Here is a 26,274-nt window from a genome sequence, read left to right as displayed (position 1 = left end):
GGAAGTCCGCAACTCTCCTCGGTTATCAATATCGATATTGATATTGGAACAATTAAGCCTTTTAAAACTGTAATCGATGAGGTTTTTCATTTGAGGGGGGTACCAAGATAAATGTAGCAAAGGCAGGTGATTGGGGGTGAAGTACACATCAGTCATGATTTAGGGGCTGAAGGGCTGAATGGCCTACTGCTAAATGAGCTTTCTTTCTTGAATTGCTGGCTCTTTGCTGGGATATGGTCTACGTGGACCAATATTTTACAGGTTAGCCATACAAGTGTCAGCCTCAGTAGTGGGTTTTAGCAGTTCAATTTTATCATAGGAGAGGGGAAGCATAATGCAATTCCTCACCAATGCCCACAAACAAAAATAAAGGCCCAGGAATTTGAACCTGACAGGGTTTTCCTTTCGCTAAACTAGGGACTGTAGCAAATTGTATTGCTTCACCCGTGTCTTGGATGAACCTAGCTGCTTCAACACTACTTCCAATTTCAACCTAGGAGTATTCACTGGATAAATCTGCCAAACAGTTATCGGAGCACTGTATATGTGCTTTAGCTGTTAAGGTTAGACCTCTGCTTTTCTAACTTTTCCATAAGGAAAAAATGCAATATCCTCCGTACCAACTGTTCAGGAAAGACCAATTGAGAATTAAAGATTGCCACATGGAGACTTTGGGTAAAAGTCCCGTGTTCGGGAAGAGCAGATTCCTAGATTTACAGTCTGTATCATCATGTTTTCTAAGTATCTTAAAGCATTTTGTGCAATTGAATATCTTTTGGCTGTTGCATGCTCTGTGACCAGTAGCAATATACCTTCTGTATTATTTTCCATCATTTCAAGCTTTGTGCAATGGCAACATTTTGTTAAGTTCAAAATTTTCCAGAGAAGTTAAAACAAATCTTGGTTTTGGCAATTATACATGCTTTTTTACATCTGTTTCCATTTCTAAAGTCTTCCTGCTTTATTCATTTTTCCAGCTGAGAGGCCTCTCAATTCTGTGTTCCAGACTATTGCAAGGACAGCCCAAATTGCCACACTACCCTGCTGTGGCCAAAGCCTTAAAACCATATGAAATGCTGTGTATCAACAGCTACTAAAGCACCATTAAAACAGCAGGAGGGTGTTGTATTTATTACTGCAGCTAAAGATGTCACTGGTAATTTTCCCACACAAAATATGTTAGTAATTGCATTTAAAATAAAAGTATATCTAATTGCAGCAGTTAATTGTTTAATTGCCTGTATTTTGTGAAGGACTGTAGAATCTTTATCGGGCCTTTGTAACAAATAGGACATCCTAATTATTTTTCCTGTTCTTTCAGCTGTGCAAGAAGAGCCATAACTCAGCAAAGCCTTTTCAAATTCATTGCTAGCCTTTTATATTCATCAGTAAGCTTCCACAACATTGCCACATTACATTATTGAAAACAAAGCTCATATTAGATTGTGCTAGAAGTTCATAAGTCATATTGGTCTTTCTTTGTATAGCCAAACACTGTCTTTCCAGATGCACTGAGTGCTCCTTATAAATCACCACTGGTTTGACATTAAAATGGCCTTGTGCTCGCTTTGCCTACTGTGTCTGAAATTGATAATATGGCACTCTAACGGCGCTGATTACGACAATAGATATGGGATCTGACAATATTCCATAAACAGCACTGAAGACTTGTGCTCTAGAACTAACCATGCCTGTAGCCAAGCTGTTCCAACAGTTATAACACTGGTATCTACTGGCAGTGTGGAAAATTGCCAAGGTTATGACCTTCAACAAAACACAAGACAAAGCTAACCTGGTCAATTACCACCCTATCAGTCCACTGTCTATTATTAGACAATTGATGGAAAGTGTTGGTGACAGTGATATCAAGTGGCACTTACACAAAAATAACCTACTGAGTCATGCTCTGTTTGGGTTCTGCAAGGCCTACTGCACTCTTGACCTCATTGTAACCTTGGTTCAAACATGGACAAAAGAGTTAAACTTCAGAGGGGAGTTGAGAGTGTTTGTTCTTATCACCAAAGCAGCATTTGACTGAGTATAACATCAAGGGGCCGGTGCAAAATTTGAGTCAATGGGAATTTGAGGAAAACTCTCTGCTGGTTGGAGTCATACCTTGCATAAAGGAATGTGGTTGTGGTTGTTGGAGGTCAATTATTTCAATCCCAGGACATCTCTGCTGGAATTCCTCAGGGTAGTGTATGGGCCCAAACATCTTCAGCTGCTTCATTAATGAATCTCCTGATAAGCCTTTCTTCCATCAAAAGGTCAGAACTGGGGATGTTCATTGATGATTGAACAATGTTCAGTACCATTTGCAACTCTTCAGATGCTCAAGCCATCCATGTCTAAATGCAGCAAGACTTGGGCAACAATCCAGGCTTGATCTATTTAAGTGGAAAGTAACCAGTGCACCACATAAGAACCAGGCAGTGACCATCTCCAGCAAGAGAGAATCCCAATGATTGACCCTTGATAAAAATAACAAAAGAACTGTGGATGCTGGAAATCTGAAACAACAAAAATTACTGGAGAAAGTCAGCAGGTCTGCCAGCATCCGTGGAGAAAAATCAGAGGTAATGTTTTGGGTCCAGTGACCATCTTCAGAGCAGAATTGACCCTTGATATTCAATGACGCCACTTTGGTGAATCCCTCAATATCCCTCAATTGGGACTACCATTGACCAGAAACTGAACTGGACCAGTCATGTCAATATTGTGACTACAAGAGTAGGTCACAACAAGAAATTCTTCATCGGGTAACTCGAGTCTTCAGTCTTCAAAGCCTGTTCACTATTGACAAAGCACCCATCAGGAGAATTATGGAATACTCTCTACTTGCCTAAGTGGGTGCAGCTCCAACAATCCTGAAGTTCTTTGGTATCATCCAGGACAGAACAGCCCACTTGATTGACATCCCATCCATTAAAATAAACATTTACTACCAACACAGCAGCATATGTTACACGTCATCTTGACTTTGGAACTGTATCGCTGTTCCTTCAGTGTTGCTGGGTCATAATCCTGGAATTCCTTCCCTAAAAGCACTGTAGTTGTTTCTACACCAAGTGAAAAGCAATAGTCCCAGAACGCAGTTCCCATCATCTTCGCAAGGAGAATTAGGGATGAGCAGTAAATGCTAGTCTAGCAAGTGAATGCCATGTTCCCGTGAATGGGTGGCACAGTGGCTCAGTGGTTATCATAAAACATAACAGCAGAATTAGGTCATTCGGCCCATTGAGTCTGCTGTGCCATTTGATCATGGCTGATATGTTTCTTCTGCCTTCTCCCCATAACTCTTGATAGCTTTACTAATCAAGAACCTATCGATCTCTGTCTTAAATACACTCCATCACTTGGTCTCCATAGCCCTCTGGATTCAACACCTTTGGGTTAAATAAATTCCTTCCTCATCTCCGTTGTAAAGGTTCATCCTTTGACTCTGAGGCTGTGCCCTTGGGTCCTAGTCTGTCCAACTAGTAGAAACATCTTCTCCACATCCACTCTATCCAAGCCTGTCAATATTCTGAAGTTTCAATCAGATTCCCCACTCATCATTCTCAACTCCATCATGTACAGACCCAAAGTCCTCAACTGCTCCCATATAATATGTCCTTAATCCTTGGGATCATTCTTGTAAACTTCTTCTGGACCCCCTCCATGGCCAACACATACTTCCTTAGATATGGAGCCCAAAACTGCACAATATTCCAAATACAGTCTGCCCAGTTCCTTATACAGCCTCAGCAATACATTCCTGCTCTTGTACTCTAGCCCTCTTGAAATGAATGCTAACATTGCATTTGCCTTCCTAACTGCCAACTGAACCTGCATGTTAACCTTAAGAGAATCCTGAACTAGGACTCACAAGTCTCTTTGTACTTCAGATTTCCATATCCTTTCCACATTTAGAAAATAGTCTACGCCTCTATTTTCCTACAAAAGTGTGTTACCTCACACTTGCCTACATTGTATTCCATCTGCCACGTCTTTGCCCACTCTCCTAGCCTGCCCAAGTCCTTCTGCAGCCTCTCCGCTTCCTCAACACTACCTGCCCCTCCATCTATCCTTGTGTCATCTGCAAACTTAGCAACAATGCCCTCAGTTCCTTCATCCAGATCATTAACGTATAACGTGAAGTTATGGTCCCAACACTGACCCCTGCGGAACTCCACTAGTCACTGGCTGCCATCCTGAAAAAGACCCCTTTATCCCTACTCTCTGCCTTCTGCCAGTCAGCCAATCCTCTATCCATGCCAGTACCTTGCCTCTAACACCATGGGCTCATATCTTACTTATCAGCCTCCTATGCGGCACTTTGTCAAAGGCCTTCTGGAAATCCGATTCCTTAATAATGGATTCTAAAATCTTACCAATGATGAGGTCAAGCTAACCAGCCTATAGTTTCCTGTCTTCTGCCTCCCTCCCTTAAACAGGGTGTTACTTTATCCATTTTCCAGTCCCCTAGGATCCTCCCTGACTCCAGTGATTCCTGAAAGATGACCACTAAAACCACTACAAACTCCTCAGCTATCTCCTTCAAAAACCTGAGGTATAGTCCATCTGGTCCAGGTGGTTTATCCACCTTCAGACGTTTCAGCTTCCCCAGCATCTTCTCCCTAGGGATGACCACTGCACTCACCTCTGTCCCTGATTCTCTTGAACCAATACAAAGCACCTATTCAGTTCCTCTGGCATCTGTTGTTCCCCATTAGAACTTCTCCAGCCTCATTTTCTAGCAGTCTAATGTCTACTCTTGCCTCTCTTACCTTCTTTAAATATTAAAAACAACTCTTGCAATCTTTCTGGTATTGCTAGCTAGCTTACTCTCATATTTCATGTTCTCCTCCTTTATTTCTTTTTTAACTATCCTCTGGTTTGAAAGGCTTCCCAATCCTGTGGCTTCCCACTAATCTTCACCATATTGTATGCCTTTTCTCTTGCTTTTATGCGGACCCTGATCTCACTTCATCAGCCGTGGAAACTTCTGATGTTAGTTTTATTTTAAGTCCATGTTATTAATGCAAAGGTTTGGATAAGTAGTCTTAGCACCAAACCTTGTGGAACAACATTTTCTTGTTTTTTTCCAAACCAAATTGCTTTTCTGTGTGTTTTTTGAACTAATATGCTCGGCATTCAGTGACCACCCCCCCCCTCAACTCAATACACATATCGGACCATAGGAACCAGGAGCCCCTGAAGCCTAATGATTATGGCTGATCTCAACTCCACTTTCCTGCCCACTCCTCACAATCCTTCAACCCATTATTCATTCAAGTGTCCTGGCATCAACTGCACTCTGGAGGAGTGAATTCCAGAAATTCATTGATTCCACCCTGTGGAGGGGTGCACATTCTCCCCGTGTCTGCATGAGTTTGCTCTGGGTTCTCCTGTTTCCTCCCACTATGCATATAGATAGGCTTGATGGCAGTTGTCTTTTCCCCAGGACTGGGGGATTTCAAGAGTAGGGGGCACCTTTTCAAGGTGAGAGGAGAGACGTTTAGAAAAGACACGAGGTGGCAACTTTTTTACATAGAGGTTGGTTTGCATGCGGAATGAACATCCTGAGAAAGTCGTGGGTGTGCGAACAATTACAATGTTTAGAAGACATTTGGATAAGTACATAAATAGGAAACGTTTGGAGGGTTATGGGTGAGGAGCAAGCAGGTGGGACTAGTTTCATTTGAGATTATGATTGGCATAGACTGGTTGGATTGGAGGGTCTGTTTCCACGCTGTATAACTCAATGACTGTATGTGCAGGTTGGGTGGATTGGCCATGCTAAATTTTCCCATAGTGTTCAGGGATGTGCAGGCTAGGAGATTAGCCATGGGAAATGCAGGGATAGGGTAGGGGTGTGTGTCTGGGTGAGATGCTCTTTGGAGAGTCAGTGTGGACTCAATAGATGGCCTGATTCCACACTGTAGGAATTCTATGATTAGAACATAGAACATAGAACTGTACAGCACAATACAGGCCATCGGCCCATGATGTTGTGCCAAACTTTTACCCTAAACCTAAGGTCTATCTAACCTCCACCCCTACCTTATACTATCATCCGTATGCCTATCTAATAGCTGCTTAAATGCTCCTAATGAGGCCGACTCCACTACCCTCTCCATCAATGCATTCCACACCCCAACCACTCTCTGAGTCAAGAACCTACTTCTGACATCTCCCCTATATCTACCTCCACTCACTTTAAAACTATGCCCCCCTCATAATAGCTACCTCCACCCTAGGAAAACGTCTCTGGCTATCCACTCTATCTATACCTCTGCTGCCTCACAGAGCCAGGGACCCGGGTTCGATTCCACCATTGGGTGACTGTCTGTATGAAGTTTGCACATTCTCCCTGTGTCTGTGTGGGTTTCCTCTGGGTGCTCTGGTTTTCTCCCACAGTCCAAATTTGTGCAGGCTAGGTGGATTGGCTATGCTAAATTACCTGTAGTATTCAGGGATGTGTAGATTAGGTGGGTTATAGGGGGTTGGGTCTGAGTGGGACGCTCTGAGTGTCGGTGTGGACTTGTTGGGCCGAAGGGCCTGTTTCCACACTGTAGGGATTCTATGATCTATGAAATCAATGGAAGGATTTCAGGATCGAGTTCCTTCTGTGAGCCAGCATCAGTGCTGTTACTCTCAAACATCACACCAAACAAAGCAAAATATTGTAGTTGTGATATTTTCTCATGACCACAGAAAGGACATTGTAATGAAAAAAGGAGGTTTGTTGCACAATAGCAACAAGTAAAACTACAGTTAGGCAGATATAATTACAAGAAATAAGGGGGCTGGCACAGATATATCTGGTCCCTTTGAAATCTAGATTAGAACTCCTTGTCTTCACCCACAGACTGTGTGACATCAGTAGAATGGATGGAGCTAATGTAACATAAATATTGAACCTTCAGAGCTTTAACATTATACTTCAGCATTTTCCTGCCAAGGACACCAATATTTGACACTAGCAAGTGTAACATCAGAGCTTCTGGGTAATCAAGAATGAACTTTCATACGAACATGGAAACATAAGGTGAGAGGAGAAAGATTTAAAAAGGACCTAAGGGGCAATGTTTTCACGCAGGAGGTGGTGCGTGTATGGAATGAGCTGCCAGTGGAAGTGGTAATGGCTGGTACAACCACAACATTTAAAAGGTTTCTGGATGGGTCTATGAATAGGAAAGGTTTAGAGTGATTTGGGCCTAATGCTGGAAAATGGAATGAAATTTATTTCAGATATCTGGTTAGCATGGACGAGTTGGAATGTAGGGTCTGTTTCCATGCTGTACATCTCTATGATTCTATGACTGTACATAAACATGCACAGAACTGGGTTGTTGAGGTGAATAAAGAATTACATATGTATCTTCACTAGTGTGGGGTGTTTGTGTACCTGGGAGATAAACTCAGCTCCTGTTCCGCATATACCTTTAGAATGGACCCATTGTTCAGCACATTGACTGACTTTCAGTCCACAGCATTATTGGAGATGTTGCAAATCAAATTGAGGTGCTGAGCTCACTATCATTATAGAAATACAAAATACCGGTAATATTCATTGAAGCTGGCAATGTCTGTGATAGAGAAACAGAGTTTATGCTTCTGGTCACTGACCTTTTGTCAGAACTATGTCTAATGTCTACTTTCCTGTTGGTGATCATCAAAACTGCAAGAAGAGTGATGCTCATCAAATAAAACCATCTATTTCCTTTGTTTTACTATTGGAAGCCTGTCAATCTTCAGTATTATTGCTCACTGACCTGTAGAAGAATTGACTCTCATGATTGAGTTGATGGAATGAATACATTGATTGAACAAATACATCTCTATGTTACAATTGTGGAGAAGGCACCAAATTTAAAATGTTATTCATTTCCAAAAGATATAGGTGCAGAATTAGACCATTTGGCCCATCAAATTTGCTCCACCATTCGATCATGATTGATATGTATTTCAACCCCTTGGTCCTGCCTTCTCTCTGTAACTCTTGATCCCCTTACTAACCAAGTAGCTATCTATCTCTGTCTTAAAGATACTCAAAGACGTGGCATCCATAGCCTTCTGTGGCATAGATTCACCACCATCTGGCAGAAGGAATTCCTCCTTATCTCAGTTCTAAAGGGTCATCCCTTCACCATGAGGATGTGTCTCTGGGTTCTAGTCTGTTCTATTAATGAAAACATCTTCTCCATGTCCACTCTATTCAGGCCTCTCAGTATTCTGTAAGTTTCAATGAGATCCCCCTCATTCTTCTAAACTCATGTACAGACCCAGCCTCAACCGCTCCACACATGACAAGTTCTTCCATCCTGGGATCATTCTTATAAACCTCCACTGGTCTCCCTCCAAAGCCAGCACATCCTTCCTTAGATATGAAGCCCAAGACTGCTCACAGTATTCCAAATGCAGCCTGACCAAAGCCCTATACAGCCTCAGCAGTACATCCCTGCTGTTGTATTGTAGCCCTTTCAAAATGAATGTGAACATTATATTTGCCTTCCTAACTGCCAACTGAACCTGCATGTTAACCTTAAGAGAATCCTGAACAATCGCATCCCACCTTATACCCACTACTGCATATTTATTAAAGGGGTCCCGGAGCATATCTACCTGGAAAATCTTGAGTTTTTACATTCTCAATGCTTCTAGCTCAAGTTTACATCACAATTAATGGATCCTTAATCTTAAAAAAATTGGAAAAAAAGTGGCATTTGGATTTATCCGTATTGAACAAAACATCAATATCATTCCTTCTCAAACCCTGTCTGATCCATCTCTCATTACAGAGACATTTCTTTTTCCAAACATTTCTCCCTTTCACAGGAAGAAAACACAAAGGCTGACACCTTCCCTCTATCCACCGTTTTGATATGCAAATCTATCATGAGAATACTGAGCCACAAAAAAATGCATCACTACTGGGGCATTATGAACAGGGAGCAGTGCTGACAGGTGTGATGAGAAATAGTATTCATTTTGTCACGTATAGATGATAGGAATTGTATACCAATGCAGAAGAGTGTGCAAGCCTAGTCATGCCCATCTTTTTAAATTGCATGAAGTGGAGGTGAGGGCAGAAAGTGGGGGTCTGCTAAGGGTAGAAGAAGCCAAAGTGTGAATCTAATTTGTAATTAAATGTTTCTGCTAAATCTTTCCCTCCATGAAACATGATACAGCTGTTCTGATATAATATAATGACATGCATGACATACTGGGCATGGTGTCACATACACATTCCAAATGCGTGCTTTGAATTAGTTCCATCTTGAAAGAGTTCTCACATTTTAGAGTTTGGAGCAGGTGAGCTACACATTAGGGGGAAACCTCAGTTGATCCCTTTAAGTCCCATTACAAGTTCTGACAGGAGAGATTTTTTTTTTCATGTCTGATCTCCTGTCAGAGATTATTAATAGTGCAAAAAGAGCAATACCCATGTGGTAAAACAGTTTGCTTCCATTTGTTTTGGTATTAGAATCATCTGAATGTATTTAACTTTACTACTGAAATTATTCCTGGAGAACAAAGAAATCTAAAAGATCTCCTAGCTATGATGCCTTACCAGTGTTTGTAAAATATTAAAATGGCATTCAAGATATATGCAGTTTTCACATTATCAATCTACTATGTGGAATTTATGGTTCAATGTCCGTCCTTGTTTCTTTCAATGAAACAAAATATTGTTGATGCTGGAAATCGGAATTAAAAATTAGTCCTTTTTTTAACTTCTCTCTGATTCTGAACTTGCCTCTCATTCAGTTTCTCCGTTTTCACTGTTCAATCTTTTAACTCTGATTTTTTATCACCTTTCATCCCTTAAGTTACCATGCTGTGTGCTCCTCCTAAGACTTCAAAAACAGCCTCACAAGTCCACCTTTTCAACTGTGCTTTCTGTAATTGTGACTTAGCATCCCATCTCCAATTTGTTAAGAATTTAGGATCCTCTGCCACATTAAAGGCAACACATAAATGCAAGTTTTTATTGGATTCATGTCAGAAATGAAATAGCCTACAAAGCCTTTAATTTTGTCTGCCTTCCCTTGAGAATGTGGCTTTTGAGGTTTGTGGACAAGTCTCTAGCAAATGTCATATGCTTTCTTTCTGCTTTTAAGGTGAAACATTCATAATTTCGCTTTCATTTAAACAACTATGCAGCTGACATTTTATGGACAAATGATTTGCTTCTTCAAATAAATGAGATTTAAGAAATGTGTCTGTCAAAATAGTTAATTGCTTTCTAGTTTTGCATTGCATCATTCTATGTATATTCTCTACTAACTAGAAAAGATCTACTTTTAAGTTTGCTTGTCTCACTAATTGCCTAGAGTGCTATGTAAAAATAAATAAATTAACCTAACAATATGGTAATTCTCAAAGTTCCAGCCCCAAATACTGGGAATAAAACTTATGGCATGCAAATAACACCTGGTTCTACATTGCTACAGTAAAAAAAATACATCACTCTGTAGAATAGATTTTAACATCTCCTACTTTGCCATGTTTTCCATACTTGTAGTCCCATTCTCAGTTGTTCCTGTAAATGTGACTGTATCAGTCGTCTTGGCCTATGGCCCTGTGAATTTTTGCCAGCTATGCCTTATAGTACAATAAGGACGGCACAGCGGCTCAGTGGTTAGCACTGCTGCCTCCCAGTGCCAGGGACCTGGGTTTGATTCCACCCTTGGGCAGTTGTGTGGAGTTTGCACATTGTGACCATATCTGTGTGAGTTTCCTTCAGATGCTCTGGTTTGATTTGCAGGTCAGGATTGGCAATGGTAAATTGCCCATAGTGTCCAGGGATGTGAAGGTTAGGTGGATTAGCCGTGGGAAATGCAGGGATACAGAGTTAGGGTAGGGGCGTGTGTCTGGGTGGGATGCTATTCTGTGGGTCAGTGTGGACTCGATGGGCCGAATAGCCTACTTCCACACTGAAGGAATTCTATGATAACATTGGGGAACTGCTATAATGAATCATTTTCAGTAATTGGTAACTACCTGTTATTTTCCTTCCTGCCTTTGAGGATATTCAGATGATTGCTCACGTATTGAAATATGGATTGGTTAGGGTCGTGAATGGGGAACCTGTTATCCTAGGACAGTGTTGCAGTTAGTTTATCTGGTTTTGGTCTTGTCAATCTCAGTAGATAATAAAATCAAAATATTTAAATGAACCAGCCAACAACAAATGCAATCCTTTCTGTCTCTAGTCTGATTGTTGCTCCTGAGTCTTCTTGTTTGCTCTAAGATTTCTGAAGTATCTTGTTCCTAAATTTTAACATTTTAATTTTGGCATTGGAAAGTGCAGCTACTCTAGCTGAAGACCAAAAACCACTTTGAAGAAATTTACATCAGAAAAAAGTACTGTCCAAGCTGGGGTTGGGGTGGGGGGTGTGCAGAGGCTGCTTTCAGCACTTCTTGAATTCAACTATCTCAATATGGACTCTTTCTTATTAATGGTTGGCACATGAGTGTCACTGGTAAGAGCAGTATTTATTATTTTTCCCTAATTGTCCTTGAGAAGGTGGTGGTGAGCTGCCTTATTCACTGCCGTCCATGTGGTTTAGGTACAGTCAGTGCTGTTAGGAAAGAATTCCAGGAGTTTGATTCAACAAAAGATAGCAATACAATTCCAAGTCAGTATTCCCTAGAAGGGACAAAAAGAGAAATTGCTGGAAAATCTCAGCAGGTTTGGCAGCATCTGTGGAGAGAAATCGAATGACCCTCCCTCAGAACTGGAAGTTCCCCAGTTCTGAGGAAGGGTCACTAGACCTGAAATTCATTTCCAGCCAATGAATCTTCCAGATAGAGAAGAAATATCATTTTAAATTCTGGTTCAATCCTTATTGTATTCTTGTCTATGGAACTCTGAGTTACATTTTTCAACTGGTATTCAAGATTTTTTCCAGATCAGCACTGACATTAGTAAGTAGAGATTTGGGTTTGTTTTCTCCTTACATTACTTGAGTAGATTGGATGTGAAAGCTGGAATGTTTACACCAAATACATAGAAATCCTGTATGATTTGTTTGATTTTTGATGATTGTGTTGAAAATTATTTAGATCAAGCAGAGGTTCTCTGAGGGTCAACACCATCATTTACCCTTTATCATCTTCATTTTGGTAGAAGTCTGAATACATTGCTGCTCAGTCAATTGTTAAGCATATACACTTCAGTCCACTTGTTCTTTTCTCAAGAGATTTTCCTAATTGCTTGAACATTTCCTGACTAGATATCCTATCATTTTTGTGGCCTTATTACTTGCAACTTTAACCTGTCATGATATTGCTCTGTTGTCATTGGGGTAGCTACACTGGAAACTTGATGCATTCACTTGACATGAGGAATGCCTCTTATTCCCCTGTAATCTTTCAGTATTTAAACTAATTATGACTGAATTGCTTGACTATATTGAAGGGCTCACAGAAAGAAACATCCCATATTAGCTCACACTATGAAAGAGCTGACTGTGTGGCAATTTCAGTGAAGTACTTTCCAAGTGTATTCAACTGTTTCCCATTTCTATCAGGTTCTGATTTATCTTTTACTCTGTAGTTCAGCTACTTGACTTCTATGATTAAATAGTTCTACACTTAATTTACTGCATGTAATCTTGAGAGTTGGCAGTGTATTGTAAGTGCTGATCACTTTCAGCTCTTCATTCCGAGAAAGCAGGTACTCAAACAGCATATTCAGTTGCAGGCAGAAGTAGATCGTGTAGCTGTGAATATTTTTCAAGAATTCATAAGATGTACAATGTTCCTCTGTTTTAATGTTAATTATTTAGTAGAGTCTGTCGTGCAATTTGATGGGCAATGTGTTTTCTTTTCTTTTTAGGTCAAAATGATATTACATTTAATGCATACCCTGTGGATATGTTCCGCATTGACAATAGTATCGTCAGTACAGTCAGGTAAGGTAGTATTACCTCAGTATGCTCTTGCTCCATCCTATGTTTCTGCACTGCTTGCATGAAGTTTAAAAGATCATTATGTATAAGAGTCATTTTATTGTCCATAAATGTTCTCAAATAGTCGGCAAGTAATACGGGAGTCCACATTTGTACATAATTTTACAACTTCAATGATAATGATATTAGCCAGAATATAGCAGTTGGAAAACTGCATAATTTCGATATTCTAAATGGAGCAATATTGAAGTGCTTAGGTGAAACAATATTAGATATTTTAAAATCTAGTAAAAATAAAGATCTGGTAATAGCATAATTGGGCATTAAAAGCTGGATATTCCTCATAGACAGCATTATTGCAGGTAGTGCATTAGAACTGTTCTTCCATCTGCCAATGATGTACAGCTGACAAGCAGCCCAGTTATCCTCATTGCATACTCATAGAAGGCTCTAGGTGCTATGTTTGCTCTTTCTAAGTCATCTGCATTGGTTGGGGAGGAAATGCATTGCAGCTGCTACAGACATTTTGTCACTGATACTAATGGGGAGCTGAGGAGGGCAGGGTGCTGTCAGAAAATGCTGAAGAACCTGGTTAGAGATTGTGGACAATAGAACTTCATTAATATTCCTTCTCTTCCTGCATGGCAATTTGGCAGATGGACGGCTTGTTTGGGAAAATGGACACGAGCAGCAGCAGGGTTTAGCTGGGTATTCCTGGGGCCAGTCCCTGGCAAATAGTAGTGATGGAAACAGCAATCAAAATATGGGAGTAAAGAACCCTAGTGTTTGTTGTTGGTGAACATCAAAGACCTCCACTGAGAGGCCTGGGGGAGTACTCCTGCTCTTCCTGGCCAGCAAGAACTGCTCAAACCGCCACTAAACCTGAGGAACTGGCAGCTCCTGTATCCATTTCACTGACAAGTTTCAAATGACAGAAACTTAAAAATAAGAAATGAGTGAAGGTGAACCCAAGTGTAGCTGGCTTCTGTTTCAAGAAAAATGTTCTGTTTCTGTAGAAGTGATTTGGTAAAGTCAACCTGTTCCTAATTTACAAATGACAACTCTTTCTTTCTTTGTCCTTAGCACACGATAGTGGGAAGATGATGAGAATGAAGATTAAGAGGAGTTCCCATGTGAAAGGCTCCCTTTCTAGCTTTGTATCTCTTCCGTGTCACTATTCAATGCTGGCCACACCTTCACCCTCCAACCATTCTTTCCAGGAGTTTCCTCGGATTAAGTGGACAAAAATTGAGGAAGGAAAAGATGGAAGGATCAAGAAAGAAACCTTAATTCTGGTGGCACAGAACGGTGTGATAAAAATTGCTGCTGATTATGATGGTAGAGTTGCAGTGCCCAAGCATCCTGAGAGTTTGAGTGATGCAACACTAACCATTTGCCGACTGCGAGCAAGTGATACTGGTCTTTACCGCTGTGAGGTAATGATTGGCATTGAAGATGAGCAAGACACTGTCTCATTAGATGTTACTGGTAAGTTTCTATATGACAAGTGATTTTCAGCTAATGGATTGTAGTGACATTGACACCCACCAAAAGGCCAATTATTAGACTGACATCTTGCTTCTATTGATAGCAGATCTTCAGTTATAGCTATAGTGGTCATATGTAGATCCCACTGCAGAAAATGGGTCTGTACAGCTGGTCAAGTTTCATTTTATTTGCTTTAGATTTAGAAGTCTCTAATTTAATTAAAATTACTATTAACTTGACCCAGACATACAAACTGATATCATTTGTCACAACGTCTTTTCTTAACAAGTTAACCCAGAACATGAATCCATAAACTGACTAGGATTACATTAGTATTGACAAATGTCCTATTGTTTGACTCTTTTGATGACACTGTCACAGATCCTGTCTGTTTTATTGTGATGCTTAGATCCCGATAAAATAATCAAAGAGGAGCAAGGAATCCTCCTAGTGCTAACGTCCTCCCTCAACCAAAACTGAAAAGTATTTGTTGCTTATGAGATCTTGCTGGACACAGGGAAAAAGCCACTTTGATTAGCAGTGTAATAGCAGCCACCACAGTTCAATGTAAATAATTGTCTCTGAAGTACTTTGAGACACTTCTGAGATTTATGGTAAAGTGCTATATAAATGCAAACCTTCCTTTCTTTAATCTACTAGCAATTAAATGATTCCTCGTGGTTTCAATGGATATTATTTTAACTGATCACAAGTGTATAAAAGTTGAAGAAAAAGAAAGCCAAGTTAGAAATTGCGGTATTCCAGTTTGGAGGAGATGAAAATAGAGTTTTCTTCAATTTTACAGTATGGTTTTAATATGTGGAAAATGTATAACTAGAAGAAAGGAAGGAAATGCAGACATTGCGCCAGTATTCACACAACAGTTGCACAGCATAGTGAGGGATTCTTATTATTACAGTCACAATACTCAGTTGTACACCAAAAGAGAGAGATATGAGGAAAGGTGAGGAATTGGTCAAATTTGCAGAACACCTACGCTCGGTTCGCACTAAACAACTGCACCTCCCAGTGGCGAAACATTTCAACTTCCCCTCCCATTCCTCAGACGACATGTCCATCCTGGGCCTCCTGCAGTGCCACAGCGATGCCACCCGAAGGTTGCAGGAACAGCACCTCATATTTCGCTTGGGAACCCTGCAGCCCAATGGTATCAATGTGGACTTCACAAGCTTCAAAATCTCCCCTCCCCCCATCACATCCCAAAACCAGTCCAGCTCGTCCCTGCCTCCCTAACCTGTTCTTCCTCCCACCTATCCCCTCCTCCCACCTCAAGCTCCACTCCCATCTCCTACCTACTAGCCTCATCCCGCCCCCTTGACCTGTCTGTCCTCCCTGGACTGACCTATCCCCTCCCTAACTCTCCATCTACACTCACCTTTACTGGCTCCATCCCCGCCTCTTTGACCTGTCTGTTTCCTCTCCACCTATCTTCTCCTCTATCCATCTTCTATCCGCCTCCCCCTCTCTCCCTATTTATTTCAGAACCCCCTTCCCCTCCCCCATTTCTGAAGAAGGGTCCAGGCCTGAAACATCAGCTTTCCTGCTCCTATGATGCTGCTTGGCCTGCTGTGTTCATCCAGCTCTACACCTTGTTATCTCAGATTCTCCAGCATCTGCAGTTCCTACTGTCTCTGAATTGGTCAAAGAATTAGGTTTTAAGGAGAAATTTTAAAGGAAGTCGGAAAGCTGTACAAATAGAGAAGCTTGGTTAAAAATTCCAAAATACAATATACAAGGCAACTGAAATCGCAGTAATAAAAAGTGGGGCAAGAAATGAAGGGTTCGCAACTTGCTAGATTCACAAGTATAAAGGAATGGTGGTTAAGGAGTTAAAGAGGAGTTTGAGATTTAAACATAAACACATGGATTTTAAGTGTGAGGCAAGGGATTCTGGGAACCAAGAGTGATTCGTGAGCAAAGAGGTGCTAGGTGTGTGGCATGTGATATTGTAGGGGATACAGCCAGCAGGGTTGAATGGGAGTTAGGATCATATGCTGACCAATAAACTGGCCAGGCAAGGATTGGCACTGTGAAAGCAAAATACTGTGGAAGCTGAAAATCTGAAATAAAAACTGAACATGCTGGAAATTGAAAGAACTCAGCAGGTATGAGTAAAGGTTAACATGAGACATTAACTCTTGTTTAATTCTCCATAGATGTTACCAAACCTGCTGAGTATTTCCAGTAGTTTCTGGATTTATTTAAGTAACAAAGTCTTAAGGTGACATAGATTTAAATAAGTGTTTCAGTAACAAAGGGACTGAGGTAGGAACAGACATAAACAGTGTTACAGAGGTCAAAGCAGACAATTTTTGTGAGGGAGAAGATATGGAGTCAAAAACCGACCTCTAGATCAAATAAGACATTAAGGTTATCAATAACTTCTGTAACCTCAGATAGCGGCGTGCTTCCCGATATTTGTCCACATTACTTGGCAGTGATGCTGCCTGCAAAATTATTTAGATGCTGTTGAAGAGAATCCCAGTTGCAAAGACAGGCTCTCCAAGTTTTATTAGTGAGGCAGGTTGACTGCCTGGATCAGGTATCAGGTTACTAAATTTACCACATGGAATTAACTATTCTGACTCTCTACTGCAAAGCACGCAACACAAAGAGATTCTGACTACTTACCTCCAAGGCAGACGGGCTGCAATAACTTACAAAGTTGAGCCTTTGTTGGATAAACAGCAGGTAGCAGGAGCTCCTCACAAGTAGCATGGTGAGCTGCACAGACCCCATATAATGTGTATGTGCATTGTTACCACCCTCCTGATGACAGTGTAGATGTACACAATAGTCTGTTGATTGCCATATCTAATCTGTGCCCAGTCTATTCAGCTCCACATGTTGAATTTGTGGATGGGACTTGAGTAGCTACTGAATGCCTCACTGCCATCGAATAATGGCAGTCACCAAGTCCAAAACATGTGACTATGTGATCTCATTTTTGGCTTCACAGCGCTCAAAAGTTTCTTCAACACTTCTATAGCAACACTGTCTGGCCAGAAAACCAGCATGTTACTAACCCTAAAAGTAAGAGCAGGGTGCTGCAAATCCTTCAGACTAATATCAGTGAGGAGATAAGTAAAAGAAGAATAGACTATATTAATTTCTTTCGCTAATTACCTCTGTTTTGTTGTGGCATTCCTCATCCAAGTGTTCAGTATTAATGAGTAGCCTCAACAGTGATTGATAGATATTAGTTGATTACAAATGCAAATTGCACAGTCCACATTCTATCACCTGACATTTAGATTTTTATTTTGAAAATATTTTTTTCCAGAATGAATCCTCTACATTGTAAGAAAGACTTGCATTTTTAATGTACCTTATCACAACTCTCTGCAATGTCCAAAATGCTTTTATATACAGTAAATTACATTTAAGTGCAAGGACTTGTAAAGTCATCATGTTAAATCAGGGTAATTGTAGCAACCCTCTGCAATGTCCAAAATGCTTTTATATACAGTAAATTACATTTAAGTGCAAGGACTTGTAAAGTCATCATGTTAAATCAGGGTAATTGTAGCAGCAGTTTTATGCACAGTAAGATTCCACAAACCAACAATCTGTTACTTCAGTGAAAGCTAAGAAAAATTCTCAGAATTTCCTGGCCAGCTGTATCTTTCCTATCTGAAAAAAACCCACATTTCCGAGAAAAACAATTTGCCACCTGAGCTAAACTGCATTTTAGTTTTTGTTTATTAGGGTAATGTGCAATAGTCTGCCTCAATAACTTCTCACCTCTTCCAAAGAAAGGATTTCCAATCTTTTGTTTATTTTCAAACATTTTTGTCTTGTGAAATCATCAAGCTCTTGAGGTCGGCTGAAAGGATGACTTGGTAAAATTTCAGCTTGCATTGTCATTTATTTAGGTGACCTTCCTGGACATAGTCTTATTACTTTTTTAGGTAGGTAGGTAACTGGTGATGTAAGTGCCTATGTGTATGAACTGGCCATGAGAGTGGGATGTAAGGTTGTTAGTGTGGTAATCCAGTACTTACAGCAGTTTAAAGAACAGGTAAGTTGCAGCAAACAGCCAAAAACAAAACCTGCTGAAGTATTAATGACCTGCATTGATTTTCCTTGTGCTTATGGGCATTTAACTTCATTAAAGCCTTCTGTTTTGTTCAAGAACAGTGGACAGTGTATTCTACAGTGTTCATAGGCTTCAGTGCTTCTAGGGTAATAATGATGATAAATACAGTTCATGTAAGTCTGCTGTCTTCTGTTAGAAAATACATCAGAGTTCAGTGTTGGCAGTGATCCAGCATAACAAGCCCCCAACCCATTTTACACATTCACTGGAGAATTGTTGTAGCAGCGAGGGAATATCCTGCCTCTTACATTCTTGTTCAAGCTGAAAGGGAGTGTTGGTATAGATTACAGACATCACAGGCATCACTTTCTGTGATCAGTGATGGAACTGATGAATACACATCAGAAATATGTTACAATGGTGCAAGGAATTGGCAAACCATGAACATAAACCTGCCCCTATTTATTTGAGGCCATCTCTGGAGGTGCAAAGAAAACATTCTTTCTCCAAAAGAATGTAGTGCTACCAGGGATTAAATCACATTCAAACAGTAGCCTGTGAGAAGTACATAATGACTGTAGCAGTTGGGGGATTTTTAAGGCTGCTCAATTGTGGTTGATGCAAGCTAGGTAACACAAAAAAATTGTTACAGCTGGTGTTTGTTCTGACAGATGCTTCAATTATTCGTCTAATATTGCTCTGTTCCAACATTTTCGGAACATTTTGTCTCATATCTGGTAAGGGGAAGCATTGGAGTAGCCTACGTGTGACTCCAGACCCACAGCAATGTGGTTGACCCTTAACTATCCTTTGGACAATTAGAGTTGGGCAATAAATGCTGGCGAAGCCAGTGACACCCACATCCCACAAATGCATTTAAAAAAAATGCCAATCATTAATTACAAACCTTCTATCTACTCCTTTCCCTCAGTACTTCCTCACCGCTTGTTTCCTGTTAGCTCTGAGGTACACTTTCAGTTTCACCTTAACTACCACTCTCCTCATGCATCTAAATTATCTTCAAATGTGAAAATGAGCAACACAAAATCAATCCCTTTTCCCACACGTGCATGAAATTTCAGCAAGAGCCATGGGTTGATGAGCTGAATTTTCCGCTCCTTAATCCAGACGCATTGAGGCAAATTATTCTTCCTGAACTGCAGCAGAAGACTAAATTTAACTTACTCCGCACACAGCAGGATTGATAATGGGTTATGTCCCCATAGCATCAGTTACTTATTGGGCACAGCATTACCAACTGAGTTATTAGGCCATTTGATTTTGAATTACGACCAATAATCCTTCTCAAACATAAGCTAAATGTGTTTTTAACTTGCTGTCCGAAAATGCCAACCAGAATGCCCATAGCCCTGGGGATCCTTCTGATTGGCTTTGAAATAAAGGTAGAAAGAGAGCTGCCAGTGCTCCTTTCTGAAAACTTTCAATTTGTGGACTCCGAGAACACAGTCTCTAAGATCCCCTTTCATTGTGCTTTCCCTGTTTGACTTCCTGATGTGGATGAAACCTCATACCACTGCCAATTTACTCACTACAAGGAAATGTGAATGCAGTGCTTTTTTTCATTCATTCATGGGACATGGGCATCACTGGCCAGGCCAGAATTTATTACCCATCCCTGATTGCACAGAGGGCAGTTAAGTGTCACCTACATTGCTGTGGGTCTGGAGTCACACGTAGGCCAGACAAGGTAGGGACAGCAATTTCCTTCCCTAAAGGACATTAGTGAACCAGATAGGTTTTTTCTGACAAGGTTGCCCCGTTATAGGAAGGATGTTGTGAAACTTGAAAGGTTTACAAGGATGTTGCCAGGATTGGAGGGTTTGAGCTATAGGGCGAGGCTGAATAGGCTGGAGTTATTTTCCCTGGAGCATTGAAGGCTGAGGGGTGACCTTATAGAGGTTTATAAAATCATGAGAGGCATGGATAAGGTAAATAGACAAGGTCTTGCCCCTGGTGTGGGGAATCAAAAACTAGAGGGCATATTTTTAAGGTGAGAGGGGAAAGACTTAAAAGGGACCTAAGGGGCAACATTTTCACACAGAGGGTGGTGCGTGTATGGAATGAGCTGTGAGGGGAAGTGCTGGAGGCTGGTATAATTACAACATTTAAAAGGCATCTGGATGGGTATATCAAAGCTTTACAGGGATATGGGGCCAAATGGGACTAGATTTATTGAGAATGTCTGGTTGGCAAGGACGAGTTGGACTGAAGAGTTTGTTTCTATGCTGTAAATCTCTACGACTCTGTAATGGTTTCATGGTCACCATTAGATTCCTAATTCCAGATATTCTATTGAATTCCAATTCCACCTTTTGCCACGGCAAGATTTGAATCCAGCTTCCCAGAACCTTACCATGGTCTCTGGATTAATAATCTAGTGATAATACCAGTAGGCCATCACCTCCCTAGTGCTTGTTGACAGTTGGCATAATGTACTGGTCCGAATTGATCTACGCCCCCAACTTTTTTTTTTCTAAAGCCGAGAAAAGCTGGTCCCTTGGTATCTTGGCTCACTGACAGGCTGTGCTAATGAACCATTCAATGAGAAGTTCCTGAACTGTGGACAAATGTGACTGTATACCCTAGCAAGAACTACTGCCTCCAGAAGGGAAGGGAAGGGAAGGAACTAAATACACCCATACCTATAATACATTTATTGAGGGGTGCCATTCCATCCTCAGGTGTTATATTCCACTATCGGGCAGCAGCAAGCAGATACGCACTGAACTTCGAGATGGCCAAACAAGTATGTCAGGACAACAGTGCCACCATTGCAACCCCAGAACAGCTGCAAGCCTCGTATGAAGATGGGTTTGATCATTGTGATGCTGGCTGGCTTTCTGATCAAAGTGTCAGGTAAGCAACTGATTACTGTGTAGAAAACTGGTGTTTTGTTGTAAATTGTTAAACAACAGATTAGCTATTTAGCATGAAATGGTAGGAAGAACAAGATGCAATACAAAATAAAAGGTGCAGATCTAAATGGAGTGCAATAACAGAGAGTGCACAAATCATTGAAATGGTAAGGCAGGTTGAGAAGGTGATAAAAGGGGCCTATCGGATCCTGGGCTTTTTAAGTACAAAAGCAAGGAAGTTATGATGAACTCTGGTTTAGCCTCAACCGGAGTATTGTATCCCATTCTGGGCATCATACGTTTGGACGGATGTGAAGAGTTTGGAGAAGGTTCAGAAAAGTTTAACATAAATAATTCTAGAGATGATGGATTTTAGTTCCATGAATCCTTTGGGAATGCTGAAATGGTTCTCCTTGGAGATGAACTTCAAAAGACAGGTTCAGAATCATGACTGGCATAGACCGAGGAGTCAGAGAGAAGCTGTTCTGTTTGGTGAAAAGTCAAGATCCAGAAGACATCGAATTTAACATGAATGGCAAAACAACTAACGGTGACTTGAGGGGAGACTTAGCAAATGGCTAAGGTCTGGAATGTGTTGCCTGAAAAGTGTGGTGGATGCACATTCGGTTTGAATGGGAATTAGATAGGAACATGAAGGCAAAACAATATACAGGATTATGGGTAAAAGTTGGGTCTGTAGGACTGTCTCTGAGTTACACTGGCAGAGGACTAGAATAGGCCCAATGGGATGAGTGATCTTCTGCTGTACAGCTTTATTCTCTGATTCTATGGAGTGCGTTTGGACATTTTACCATATTAAAAGTGCTTTATCAATGCAAGTTATTGTTGTGGTTGAGAACGCATGTAAATCCTGTGCTGTTGGAATCCTGATTAAGGAAGCTGAACTATCTGCTTGTAGGCTTTGAGCTAGAGCCACTTCCTTTGCCTTTATATTGGCACATAAAGTTTAATTGCCCCTATTGCATTTATAACTGTTAAAATGATGGATTGTCTCTACAACTTCAATTCAACCAGTTATTTCTCATGTTAGGAGCAGTACACTGAGAAAACAATGTTAGCTACTGCTTTGATCATTCTGCCAGTACTTCTTTGCAACTGTCTGCTTTGCGATTAGAAGGTGCCTCAAGGAGCTTTTAAATTAGTGGTGTAATAAAACCTGGATTTGGAAGAGGTTATTTATTTTCTCACCAGATGCAGATTGAGGATACAAAGACTTGTTTAATGATATGCAATGCAGTGTAATGATATGCAATGCAGTGTAATGATGTGATTTTGCTTCTCCATTTCAATTCAAACATCTGCATTCAATAGCTTTGATGGTACTGATTTTATTTTGGTATTGATGTTGTGATATTAGAGGAAAGAAGCTGGCTGTGAATATTAAACTGGTGAGAATTGGAGTCAACAGATTCAGTAGCAGCTCACAATTCTCACCAAAAGGTGGCTCACTGTGGTCATAGGAACATTCATACAGGTATCTCAAACAGAAAGTAGAGGAGTTAATTATCATCTTACGTCATCTCTCAAGGCATTAAAGTGCTTTATATCCAATATATTATCTCAAAGTGTTACTAACTGTGTAGACAAAGGAACACAGATTTTGCATGCAAATGTCAATAAAGCAGCAGTCGTGATCTTATTGAATGGTGGAGGAGGGTTGAGGGACCAAATAACCTACTCTGGCTTCTATTCCTTACACTCTCATTTAGGCTGATGCTTCAGTGTACTACTAAGGGAGTGTTGCATTGATGAAAATACTGTCTATTAATTGAGAAATTAACCAAAGGCCTTGTCTGACTATTAAGATGATGTAAAAAAGATCATGACACTTTAACAAAGAGCCATAGGTTTGATTGAAAAATAGCAACTACACTTTAAAAGTGATTCATTGGCTGTAAGATGCTAAGATGCTTTGGAACATCCTGAACACGTGAAAGGCACCCTTCAAAAGAAAGATTTATGCCTCACTGTGATGACTTAATCAAGATTGTAGATTGTTTGGGCCATTATTGATGTCAATCCATATCTCAGTTCTACATTGTACCTCTCTACTGAGACAATTTATAGGACTTCACATTATCACACAGTGTTATTTCACCATGTGGTTACAGTACTAAGCGATAATTCAGAAATGCAAGTTGGAGTCCTACCACCTCTTAAATATTTCTTCTATTGAGACCAAAAACAAGAATTGATCCAGGTGGTATCAGAAGGTTCAAGAGACACCATTTGGATCAGTACCTGCTTCTGGACCTGACTGCTGACGGCACAAAATTGTGATCCTACAGGAAGCAGCTAATTTCATGGAGGCAGTTGCCATTCAATTAATAAAGATGTACAGACTCCTGAAGTTAGAGGCCTAACAAAAGACTTTGAAGGTATTGATGGATATCACACCCACCATGAAAGCTGAAACATGTAGATGACTGTGGGGGCACCTCCTGTTTCTGGAAGTGGGAATGTTTGAGGAGCTAACCCATTGCACCATTGGAAGATTTGAAGGGCCCATCTCTAACCCCATCTCCAATGGTTGGGCAGTGGGGGGGAACAAGAAGATTCCATTCTATGAGTCCACATCTCACAATTGGAACCTGTACAATTTGAATTAATATAATAATGTTAGCCTAGTGTGCCAAAAAAAGCATAAAAATTTCTGGAGTGTTGTGAAAAGCCAATTGTTACACTTATGCCCTTCAAGAAAGAGAATCTCACACCCTACCTGATTTTCTAAACAATATTGTGAACCCCTATATTCTCTTCAGCAATTGTTATTCAATAAAACATTCTACCACTTTTCTCAGGATAACCAGTATTAAACAATAATGTAGCTTTTCCAGTATCATCCACATTTGGAGAATGAAAGGGAAAAGAATACAACTTCATTTGAGTTCTGTTGATCAAGTTTGTTACTCAGATATTCACTGACTAATCCACAGTAGTATCATACAGTGATTTTTTCTTTTGTTTTTTGCTTTTTAGATACCCAATCACCAAACCAAGACCTGGCTGCTATGCAGATAAAAGGGGACAACCAGGTGTCAGGACATATGGAATACGAGACCCGAACGAGACATATGATGTCTACTGTTACGTGGGAGACATAAGTGGTAAGAAGCCTTTATGATAATTGAACATTTTCATCAATAACATTGCCTTCTTAATGGAAAATTTAAAGTAATACTTCAGGAAAGTACTGGAAAGTTTGGTGGAGTCAGTGGGCCCAGTGAATTTTTTTTGGAGTCATTTTTCTTGGTAGACCATCTGTTCGAAACGGGAAATGTTTGCCCCCATCACATCAGTCAGACAGGGCCTTAAGTTAACTCCTCAGTTGAAACAAGCAGTCTTCAGCATTCTGCAGTACTACACTGATAGAGCACACTCTCTGGTTTCTTTTATTTATTTATGGGATGTGGGTGTCACTGTCTGACCAGCATTTATTGCCTGCCCCTATTTGCGTTTGAAAATGTGGTGATGAGCTGTCTTCTTGAACCCCTGCAGTTCCGGTGCAGTTAGGGAGGGAATTCCACCAACAAAACAAATGTAAAATGTAATTGCTCTGGAGAGAGTGCAGAGAAGATTTACTAGAATGTTACCAGGGCTGGAAAATTGTCACTACGAGGAGAAGGCTAAGGGGTGACATGTTTGAGGTATACAAAATTGTCAGGGATAGAGATAGACAGGAGGAACCTGTTTTCCTTAATAGAGAATTCAAAAACCAGGAGTCATAGATTCAAGCGAAGTGGCAGAAGGATTGGAGGCAATGTGAGGGGGAAAACCGTTTTTATGCGCAGGGTAGAAGGTGTCTGGAATTCGCTGTCTGAGTTAGTGATGGAGGCAGAGACCCTAAACTTTTTCACAAAGTACCTGGATCTGTACTTTTAGTGCCATAAGCTGCAGGGCTAGGGCCGTGTGCAGGAAGATGGGATTAGAAAGGGCATCTGGGTGTCTTTGGATCAGCATGGACAAGATGACTGTACAGTCCCCTTCTGTGATGTATCATTTCTATGGTTCTAACTTTGCCCTTCTGAGCCTCAGGAATCATTTAAATAATGTGGATGAGCTGTTGGCACCTGTCATGGACAGCCTGCCCATTTCAGGCTACAGACGTCTGTTTGCTTGCCTTGCTGGCAAGAATATGAATCCCCTGGTAGATGAAAGTATAGGAGATGGTTTGCTACATTTATGTTTCTGAAATGGGCATCCATATTGCAATGGAAAGTTTGTAGAACAACAGTTTATAGAGACAGTGCCAGGAGAATGGGTGTCAGCCGCTTTCCCATAATGTAAAAGGACCTGTGGTTTTGTTTATATCCAACCTATCTCCTTTCTGCTCTATTCCCCTCATTCTCACCCCGTTCTTTATTGATCCTGATTCTTCCAATCCTGGTTCCTGGGGTTTCATTTCATGAAGCTCCTTGAAATAAAACCAGTCAAGCAGGATTCTCTGACATATTATTCAAATGTCAGGTAGTCATGTGGATGACTGCTAGTTAAATAAGAATGGCTAAGAGCTTGGTGCGCACAATCACAGTTTGTTGTTTTATAAACTCAATCATTCATTACATTTTGTTCTATTGCAGTTATTGATTAAACTAAAATATTCCAGCTTCAGTTGTAAGCTATTGATTCGGCCACTCATTCTGCCCAACATGCTGATTTAGCAGAATTATGTGTGCCAATTGTCATTTGTTATTGCATCAAGCTACAAATAAATTAAAGCCAGGAATCTAGGCCATAGCTTACTTCATGATCACTGTGATAAAATTGGTTTGGATGCTAATTACAACTGATGAGGGATATATTCTTTTAAAGCCTTAGAGGGAAATTGAGGGAATAAGAACAAAAGATGATTTTTGAACCTTGAGAGTATCCCATGTCAACAAGGTGCAGGGCTGGATGAACACAGCAGGCCAAGCAGCATCAT

The 26,274-nt window shown here is 40.6% G+C and overlaps 1 protein-coding gene across 1 annotated transcript in view; it reads left to right on the top strand.

The window, feature by feature from the left end:
- Nucleotides 1-1,102: 1,102 nt before the first annotated feature.
- The window catches only part of LOC125481827 (versican core protein-like), a gene marked incomplete at its 3' end in the record, with an annotated part of 115,445 nt that continues 90,273 nt past the window's right edge, over nt 1,103-26,274 (top strand). Inside the window, exons 1-5 of the mRNA XM_048593749.1 lie at nt 1,103-1,156; nt 12,833-12,908; nt 13,989-14,393; nt 21,156-21,330; nt 24,330-24,457. Coding sequence (XP_048449706.1) covers nt 1,148-1,156; nt 12,833-12,908; nt 13,989-14,393; nt 21,156-21,330; nt 24,330-24,457 — 793 coding nt within the window. The remainder of the gene's footprint in view (nt 1,157-12,832; nt 12,909-13,988; nt 14,394-21,155; nt 21,331-24,329; nt 24,458-26,274) is intronic.

Source organism: Rhincodon typus, chromosome 3, assembly GCF_021869965.1.
Source record: "Rhincodon typus isolate 14 chromosome 3, sRhiTyp1.1, whole genome shotgun sequence".
Taxonomy (NCBI): domain Eukaryota; kingdom Metazoa; phylum Chordata; class Chondrichthyes; order Orectolobiformes; family Rhincodontidae; genus Rhincodon; species Rhincodon typus.
Note: the sequence above shows the minus strand (reverse complement) of the source record. Positions and strands in the feature narration are given on the sequence as shown.